The following is a 10,235-nucleotide window of genomic DNA, read 5'->3' on the forward strand; positions in this document are numbered from 1 at the left end:
GTAGAACCACTCCCTGCTCGGTTGTACTATCAATTCCGGCCCACCCTGTATAATTTGAAGGGATTAATACAATCTCTCTCTATCTGTTGCTTTTTATTTCAGTTGTCTCTTTTCTAAATGCCCAGAGCACATCCATTTGTCATAACGTTGGTCTTGACAAATTTACATTTGGATGTCTTTCAACTAGGTTTATTCATCCTGGAGCAAACGGATCATTGGACGGCAAATATAAAGGCGGCGCACTCGCTCCGAGGGAAGTTTGGAAATTACTCGTTGCATTTGGAAGCCCGGGACCTTGGCAGCCCTACCAACAAGGACACCTCTGTCCTAAATATTTGCGTGACCGATTACAACGACAATCCGCCAGTGTTCATCAGTCCGCAGCATAACACGACTATCCGAGTGCCAGAGGTAAGTTTGCACAGCAAACTGACTAGCTAGAATTGGCTCGTCTTCCGACGAGAGATGTAACAAATTTATAGAACGTGACTGTCGGGACACCGATCATACAAATCGAGGCCAGAGACGCCGACACTGGCCCGAACGGGGACGTTCATTATCGTTTGAAGCAGGACTTGGCCGGCCACTGGAGAACATTCTCCATCGACGATACTACTGGCGTTGTCTCGCTGAAACTTCCGTTGGACAGGGAAACGCAAAAATTGTACGAGGTAAAATTGAAATTATACGGAAGAAAAATACGTAAAAAAAAAAAAGTATAGAGAAGGACTCGACTCTCTTGAGAAAATTCTTCGAACGTATTAACATAATATAAACGACTGTTTTTCACGCGTCAGATCAGAGTGGAAGCGTACGATCTAGGAACGCCAACTCCCCTAAGCACGGATCTGGACTTGATCATCTACGTACGGAACATCAACGACTACGAGCCTCAGTTCCTAGTGGATATTTTCAACATCAACTTCACGGAGGAACAGCCACCTGGCACTGAAACGATGCAGCTACCGGAAACAGTCGACAGAGACGAGGTTGACGAGCTCGACGATCCTCCTGCTCAAGTGTGTTACTTCATAATCAGCGGCAACGACGACGGGCTTTTTATCCTCGACGTTTTCAAACACGAGCTCACTGTGAGTACAAGACCCGAGAAACTCAAAATTTCACGTTACGACTTTTAAGAGGATTTGATGGGAAAGAGTGGTATTCTCTTCTCTTATTTTTATCATTTTGTCTATGGTAAATTGAAGAAAGCGTGGATGAGCGACTAGTGGAATAAATATTCGTAGGACACTCTCAGAGGGCTATTACCATCTCGGAGTGTTGGCAGGCCTGGCTTCTCAACAATGTTCAAAATTTACGATTAATCGTTCCAGACGGCGAGAACGTTAGACCGAGAACAGCAAGAGGAACATCTGTTGATCGTGAAAGCGACGGAGGATTGCAACATCGTTCCGACAAACGGGACGTTCTCTGACGAAGCGAACGACACTACGCTGAAGGTTGTTGTGAACGTGATCGACGTGAACGACAATCCACCGAAGTTTGTCAGTAAGATATTCACGGGAGGGGTCACCACCGAGGCTGACTTTGGCACGCAATTTATGCAAGTGAAGGTAACTACACTTGTCGCCGCTTTTGTATGCTACGAACAATGCAATACAAACGGTTTTTGTTCCAGGCGACTGACTTGGACTCGGGTGATAATGCTGCGGTCAGTTATTACCAGATTGGCAAAATGCACATGACCCTGACCGAAGGTTTAGATGACATTGAGATACAACCTTTCTTGGTCAACAGACTCACTGGAGTAGTGAGCTTAAATTTTGATCCTCAGAGGGGGATGAAGGGATACTTTGATTTTATGGCAAGTTTTCTGATTTCATTCATTTTGAGAGGAATCGTATTTCATAATTTCAGTGTAATTTTATAGAATATATATATATATATAAATTTAAATTATAGTATAATATATTAATTATATATATATGTGATTAATTGCACTTTAAATTACGTCTAATAAAAAATTGTTTAATACAAAGGTTGTATAGTTTTAAGGGAGGCAAAATATGGCGTATCAATTTTTCGTGTGTGTGTGTGTGTGTGTGTGTGTTGAGAAGTTTCAAGGCCATCTTTATTTTTTATAATTCGATATATTTCGTATATTTTTTTTCATTATAAATCGAAAGAATATTAAATTCAAAATAAAAAAAAGTATTAAATTACCTAATGGTTAAGGAGATATTTTACGATATATACATAATTAATAAAACTTATTAATATATATATAAACAATTTTAATATACATATATAATTAATTATATATATATATTAATAAATATATATAAATTATATACATTATAAAGTAAACAATATTCAGTGTTAGTCTGAATAAAGTTTTCTGAATTCAGGTGTTAGCCAACGACACCCACGGTTTGAAAGACACTGCGAGGGTGTTCATTTATTTACTGAGGGAGGATCAGAGAGTGCGTTTCGTGTTGCGACAGCATCCGCCGGAAGTCCGAAACAGGATAGAAATGTTCAGAGAGTGAGTGCGACGGTTGCAGTCTCGATTAAATTCGGAACTTTAATCGGGAGAGGGGTGGACCACTTCATGGTGACCTTTGTTGAATTTTCAGAACGCTGGGCAACGTGACCGGGGCGATAGTTAACATCGACGAGTACAAAATTCACGAGAATCACGACGGTTCTGTCGATCGGACGAAAACCGATCTGTACATGCACCTTGTGAACCGTCGGGACAATTCGATTTTCGAGGTGTCGGAGGTGTTGGAACTGGTGGACAGGAATATAGAGAAGCTCGACGGCCTGTTCAAGGAATTCAACGTCCTCGACACGCAACCGGCTCAGTATCAGCCGATTGTTCAGTACGAGCAGGCGGGGACTACGTTTTGGCTTTTGACTTTGACCTTGTTCCTCGGGGCACTCCTAATTCTGTGCATAGCCTTGTGCCTCTCGCAGCGAGCCTCGTTCCGCAGGCAACTAAAAGCCGCGAATGCATCGCCGTTTGGTAACTATAACATCGCAGTTCTTACTAGAAGTAGAATGGAACTTTGATCGTTCGAACTAATTGGGTGACGAATTCGAATGAACAGTCGGGAAGAATCAAATTCCTAAATCTAATTAGAAATTAAATAATTTTCAAATATACGAATGTTTGTTACACTAATCTAACAGTCGGTAGATGCTTATTAGAAAATTTTCATCGTCCCTTCACCTGGTACATGATTTAAGAACTTTTTCTCGAAATCCATTTGTATACAATTGTCTAAGCTTCGATACAGGTGAAAATTTCTCTCGTTATCAAAGTCACTTTGAAATTCTAGTAACATTGACTCGCTATTTTTAACTGAATTAAATTAAATTAGATTTAAATTTTCGCCTTTGAGTAGTATTTAATTTATCTTTCAATTCCAGCACCGCACTTTTCCTTCTGATGGTATTTCCATCGTATAAATGAAAGACAGTTGTTTCGCTTAGATTCAGAGCTGGCTAACTGGCGGCCTTGCCCCTACTTTCCTCTTCGCTACCCCCTCCACTGCACCGAGAAGGACAGTAGGGGGAGTAGCGATCAAGAAAACAGGGATAAGATAGCTCTGGCTTAGACGAGGCATTGAAATACGATATTTGATGCAAGGATAACGCATTCAAAAATACAAACATTGCACGACATGTAGTTCAAATGTATTTCGTGTAATCGAAATTCGAACGATTAGCGTTCTACTGTTCATTTTATCGCGTGAAACACCGACTCACAAACGACTGGCGTAATTTTTATAATTTAACTCGTCCGTGTTGAAGGAACGTCGGACGCGGAATTTATAAGAGGGCCTGGTCGCGTACCAAATACGAACAAGCACAGTGTTGAGGGCTCTAATCCCATATGGATGCACGCTTACGAGAACGAATGGTTCAAAAGTGACGAATCAATGAGTCACACGTCGGAAAGGGACTCCCTCGACGAGAACGCGTTGAACAACGAAGAAATAACGGACGAGGTTAACACGGACCAAAGAAACGACGATAAACCGTACTACATCGAGCCACGAGTATCCTCCATCTCAAGGTATGTACTTTTAACCTATCCAATTAATTCATTAACATCAGACACGGATAATTTCATTTGCAGCGCGGAGAGCGCCGCGAATATACCAAACGACTTTCATCGAAGTTCACCGATCTATCGAACGCAGAACAACATTGTTAACCCTCTTGGCAAGAAGATCGAAACAACGGAACTCTGACTGAACAACGACCACGCCGAACAGAGATTTTTTCATTACGTTTATGGCGTTTAGTGTTTAAGCTCGTACTTTAGAATAATTCTTGTAAATAGTTACACCTTTGGCGTAAGCTAAATATTTAATATTTATTTTATACTAAATCTCGAGTACTAACAACGACGAATATCTTTATTTATCACGAGATTCATGCTGTCGTCTCGCGTCTGTGGCAATCATTGCTAGTAAATGATTACTGCGCCGAAATGGGACGAGCCTCATTTCCGAGTTCGTGACAAATGATTTCTGTCCATGATCTCTGCATGGCGATATGTCACGTACAATTGTACACTTCGTATTTTTGGTCTAACGAATAAACAATTAATCGAGCATTTCAATGTTTAATGTTCTTCGTCAAGCGAGCTAACGATAAGTGAAAAATAAAATTACGCGAGGTAAGTAAGAGTTGATGAAAATATGATATATGATGCTAGTAATAATATGGTTATTTTTTTTTTTAATTTACAACCGTACTACTGAAACTTCATTTATTTCTTGGTAAATAAACTCAGCGTAGTTTGACTTGAGTCAATCACCGATTTGCTGCTTTTTACATATTAGGTCGTTCCACAAATACTTGATTTATTATTAGTTACAAGTTCTTTTAATTGTATTCGGTATTCGTGTTTTTAAAACTTATTCTTTTAGCATGTCGCAGTTAACTCGCACTCGTTCAATCAACTGCATTCGTGTAAAACAGGTTTAACACATTGTCGATCAGTCACAAGTATACCTGAGATCTCGTGCACAACAGTTTTTACCATTAGTATATTTCTGCTTGCTCGTGTATCATGTTAAAACGTTTATGAAAATATGGAATCGTGTAAGTTCGGGTTCAACCGTCGACTTAGAAATTTATCATTTAGAAACATTAAAATAAAGAAATAAAGAAACTTTATTGTAATGCAATAAAATACACAAACTTTCATGAATATGTATAAATATATATAAACTTTTATAAATATATATAAATAAACTATGAATATATATATAAACTTTTATAAATATATATAAATAAACTATATATATATATATATATATAAACTTTTATAAATATATATAAATAAACTATAAATATATATATAAACTTTTATAAATATATATAAATAAACTATAAATATATATATAAACTTTTATAAATATATATAAATAAACTATAAATATATATATAAACTTTTATAAATATATATAAATAAACTATAAATATATATAAATATATATAAACTTTTATGAATATATTATAAATTTTACGAAAAATCACTTCAATCTCTGAAAATATACTGTTCTACGTTTTTGAAACATCTAATAAAATCTACAATTATAAATTGGTTATTTTGATTACTTTGGTAGTTCTAGCATTCGATTTCATTACCTGGATCATTTTACTTGATAATTTCATCGTTTCAATTTCAATTAAAAACAAATGTGTCAAATTTCTCGAATTGATCGCTCCTACGAATAATTACGTTCGCAATCATCCACGATATCAGCCGTATTTAAGCTGTCTCTTACCCGGTAAATACGCAAAAACCACTATCTCACGCTGAGTCGCTATAAATTAGAGCGTGAAAGCCGGGCATGCAAAATAAAGCCAAAGCCCCCGGAACAATCTCGCTCGTGTACACCCCCTTAACTAGGTCGCATAATATTAAAGTGCGATGGCACTTGCGCCACTGACTCAACTTACCACCAACATTTCACCTTTCACCGAGAAATCTTTCGTAAAATATTTCAATCGCGAGATCGTTATCTGCGATAGAATATCATTTTCCTCGCACTTTGCGAGACGATATCGCGAAAACGAGATAACCGAAGTGAAAGAAGGATCCATTGTTGTAAATGCAAATTAACTGTGAGCTGACCTCGATGGGTCAGTCACACTTCTCGATCCCTTTCGACCTTACGAGCTTCCATCGTCGTGGCTCAACGCGTGGACTTTGCTACTTGACATTTACTTTAACTGTACACGCCACTGTGCAAATTAACCGCGGTGGAAATTCGATGTTGATGTTCGTCGATTTTACGAAATTACGAGCGAGCGAGCATCTTTCATCGACTTGTCGGATTTTCTATGGTTTTGAAATTTCGAAGCTCGAGCTCTGAACTCGGGTTTCTTTGCAGTTTGGCTGGAGCACGAAGTTTTGGTTGCTGCTTTTCGCAACACTTTGAAAATGTTGAAAGAAAAATCTGTCTGTTGACGGGATGTGAGAATAAAATAAAATTCACGATTGAAACGAGGTCGATCTGAATCGTATCGATCGATACCAAAGAACATACTCTTGAATGGCCAAGCTCAACCGAACTTTCGATTACGTACGATGCTTTGAGATTTATCCAATCAATCGTTCGTTATGTTCTAATACGATGTGATCGTCTTTTTTTCGAAAATCAAGTCAATTAGTCAATTTATTTTGTTACAAATAATATTTTATCGATCGAGAGTATTTAGTAAGTGAAATGCAAGAAAAAGCAAAATAGTGTATTCGTAATGTTTTAGCTTTTTCAAAAGAATTTTACTATCGTCATGACAGGTACAAACTGTTCTTGTTAAGTCAGTTTTGCTTTATTTGCAATTAATTTCAATGAATAATTATCGATACCTCAAACTGTTATAATAGCGTAAAATTATTATTACAACTGCCCTGAATTCGTTTTTTTTTTTCAGAGACATTTTTAGTTAATGGAAAAAAATCTCTTTTCTTTTTTGAATTGTGACACACATATGTAAAAACACTGAAAAATTTCATTTGACAACAAAGTCTTGAAAATTAAAATTTTCTCCTCTATAACATTCATCACAACTTTTCTACAACTTACATTCCTGAAAACTTGTCATGCAATTTTCCTTCGTCATTTTTTTGAACATTAGAAAAGCAACGAAAATTCAAGAAACCCTAACATTTTGCCAACTTATCATTCAAATAAGTTAATAATAATATCGCGAAGAAAAAGGTAACAAAGCAAGTTTTCGAAAGAAGAAATTTCAATTTTCAAGACCACGGCGGACCAATTCGGGAGAAGAATTTCTTAACGAGAGATGTTCGACTCGCCACATGATGCAAAACATCTTCGAAAAAGGACGAACCTACGATACAATTACCGTAGAAGCCTCAAAACAAGATCAAGTGATCCTCTTTTGCGTGATTTTCTTTCACAAAATTTTTAACAGTTCAAAATATTGACAATTAATTCTTCACTATTGTGCTCTTCCCTGTTTATTTCACGCACACATAAAACACGTAACCTTAATGAAAGTAAAAATTAAAATTAAATTTAACACGATACCGATTATCGTAGATTAAAATATCGACAAATTTTCATCATTGGGAAATAATAAATTATTCTCTTCACTCTGTGTATTTTTCACGTTGCGTTTCGAAACTGTCAGATTCCATAAATAGAGGTTTTTGTCGCATGGGGTGTAAAGGGATGTAAGCACGGTTTACGGAAAATGATCGAGTCAGAAATCGGTACGCACAGTCGGTTGTAGGTTGAGAGGTAAGGTAGCCGAGGAAACGGCCACCTACCCTCCCCCTTATCCTATTCCTGAACGTTAGTAGCTTTGCGTGCAACCTTATGCTAATCTTCGTTGGCTATATAACCGACTGGTCAGTACTCGCGTCGTTCCTTCGGCGAAGCTCTCCTTTTCAACCCTTCGCTAGCCTAGACTGCCTGCGGAACAACCCACTGGCGTTTCCATTAGAATCAGTGGCGTAGCAATTGATTAAACCTAATTGATTAAACCTCAATTTAAACGAACTTGCGTAAACTCGAGAGGAGTCACTCACGTTCGTAACAATAAACGCGGACGAGGATACTTGTTTCGTTACGTTTCTAGATCTTTACTAGAATTTTTCATCGTTACGAATCGAGAGACTAAAAAGTCGAAATTGACTTGGACAAATCGCCGTTTTTCTTTTTAACAGCACCTATATGTTGAAAATGTAATCAATTTCATTTCAAATCGCGAATTCATTGCTAGCCAATTGATAGTTAACTTCAAGCTTGTTTTAAAAAAACAATATGCACAATCACTATGGTCAATTTTCCTTCGTTACGAATCGAGTGATTAATTCACTTATACTTCATTTAAATATTCGCAAATTGTTAGCTAACTGTTCGAGCTTGTTTAAAAAAAAAGAGGAATATACATCTCGTTGAAAATTGTTCGTTTCAGCGTCGATTTCAAAATGAAAAATCAACAAGGAACATTTTGTTATACTATCTTTGAAAAGGAAATTATCCTGCCGTACATGGCAAAGAAACTTTGAAACCTACGACAGTTGACGAGTTAGAATTGGTTCACTGCTGACGAGGATATCAAGTCTTTCGTCGAGGAAAATAAGAATTTTGAAAAATGGAAATCGAGCGAAGGTTAAAAAATATAAAGCTTCTGTTCTTTCTAATTTCTCGTAAGAGATTCGCAAGAAAAAAAAAAAAAAAGAAACAAAGAAAACTTGATAACTTCGTACGCGTGCACGTGTATTAAAATATTAATCATCAGTCCTGTAGTAGCTCGTACGTACAACTTTTTACTCCTAGAAGTAAGTGACAAAATAACCGTCACTTCCTAAAGCCATGTCGATCTTGTCTCACGCCACCACTGCATACATGGCGATGCATTTGCTCTACGCGCAATTTGCATACATTGGCCCTTTCTGTATACGTGGGGCAGAAAGCTCGACAACAGTTCGCCAAACGTTCTTATTCCACTGGCTTAGTTCGGAACGCTTCTTTCGTCTGCTTGCAAACCTCGCGTAGACTGACTCCGGATTAACAAGTATCGATAATAAATTATTTTAATCGGACGTTGCATCAAGTGTAATTAAGCGATATTACAACAGATTTAATTTACAACGAAAATCCGAGACTTTTAACCGGAAAGAACTTATCTCCGAGAAGGGGATGATTAAAGGAAAGAAATCGAACGCCAGAAACCTAATCCAAACCTCGCGTAGGCTGACCCCGGATTAACAAATATAGATAATAAATTCTTTTTAATCGGACGTTGCATCNNNNGTAATTAAACGATATCGCAATAGATTTAATTTACAACGAAAGTCCGAGACTCTTAACCGGAGAGAGCTTATCTCCGAGAAGGGGATGATTAAAGGAAAGAAATCAAATGCCAGATACCTATCGTCGAAATTTGTTCTCCCTCCCTCCCCTTTTCCAACCCCCAAAGGCAAACAAATCACGCGACCCCCCCGTTAAAGAACCCTCCTTATTGGGGCCACTGCGTAGCTACTAATACCCTCGACTTCTCCAGCCCTGACTCATCGGCGTTACACTGCCCTTAGGTATTACATCGATAATTCGCAATTTCTTTCTTTCTTTCTTTCGCGTGTCAACTAAAAATGTTGTTAATATTGACGAAAATTGATAACGAAACGAAAACCACTGTTTCGACGGGAGGCTAATAAATTCGATGGTAACTGCGAGAGAATATGGTGAAATTTCAACCCTTCAGGAACTGAAAGATCAGTTTACTTTTTGACGTTGTCGTTGTTGACTGCAGTCGTTTTATAGTAATTGTTCCAAGGCTGTTGACGCTGTTGACCGATTTAGTACCATTTTATGGCACTAAATGCAGCGCAATCGCATTGTTTTGCTTTTCACTTGCATTTTTTTTCTTTTTTTTTTTTTTACCTGCTTATCAAATACTATATCATTGTTGTTTTTTATATTTTTGAAAAATGTTGGCAGCAAGAAAGCGTATCTGTAAATAATAACAGATGAAACAAATTTTTGTAGAGATATCTGTAAATAAGAGTGCTTATTTGTGCAAGTGGTTTAATTGAAGAAAAGTAATTAGGAGAGGAAGCTTCGAGGACGTACCATAATCAAAACCATTCAAAAACTATTCGACACGAAATCTGAACAACGAGTTAAGAAGCTAACCACAAATGATTAAAATTTTTTCCGACTAAATCTGCCTGTAGAAGTTTCCCTCTACATACGTGATTAATGTTACGT

General features: G+C 37.3%; 1 protein-coding gene across 1 annotated transcript in view; it reads left to right on the top strand.

The window, feature by feature from the left end:
* Positions 1–4,591, top strand: part of LOC122539023 (cadherin-23) — a 31,677-nt gene extending 27,086 nt beyond the window's left edge. Inside the window, exons 17-25 of the mRNA XM_043673595.1 lie at positions 188–411; positions 483–671; positions 798–1,091; positions 1,335–1,574; positions 1,640–1,825; positions 2,370–2,506; positions 2,598–2,989; positions 3,781–4,045; positions 4,109–4,591. Of these exons, the coding sequence (XP_043529530.1) occupies positions 188–411; positions 483–671; positions 798–1,091; positions 1,335–1,574; positions 1,640–1,825; positions 2,370–2,506; positions 2,598–2,989; positions 3,781–4,045; positions 4,109–4,223 (2,042 nt within the window). The 3' untranslated portion in view covers positions 4,224–4,591. The remainder of the gene's footprint in view (positions 1–187; positions 412–482; positions 672–797; positions 1,092–1,334; positions 1,575–1,639; positions 1,826–2,369; positions 2,507–2,597; positions 2,990–3,780; positions 4,046–4,108) is intronic.
* The last annotated feature ends 5,644 nt before the right edge of the window (positions 4,592–10,235 follow it).

Source organism: Frieseomelitta varia, unplaced genomic scaffold (genome assembly GCF_011392965.1).
Source record: "Frieseomelitta varia isolate USP_RPSP 00005682 unplaced genomic scaffold, Fvar_1.2 scaffold_188, whole genome shotgun sequence".
Taxonomy (NCBI): Eukaryota; Metazoa; Arthropoda; class Insecta; order Hymenoptera; family Apidae; genus Frieseomelitta; species Frieseomelitta varia.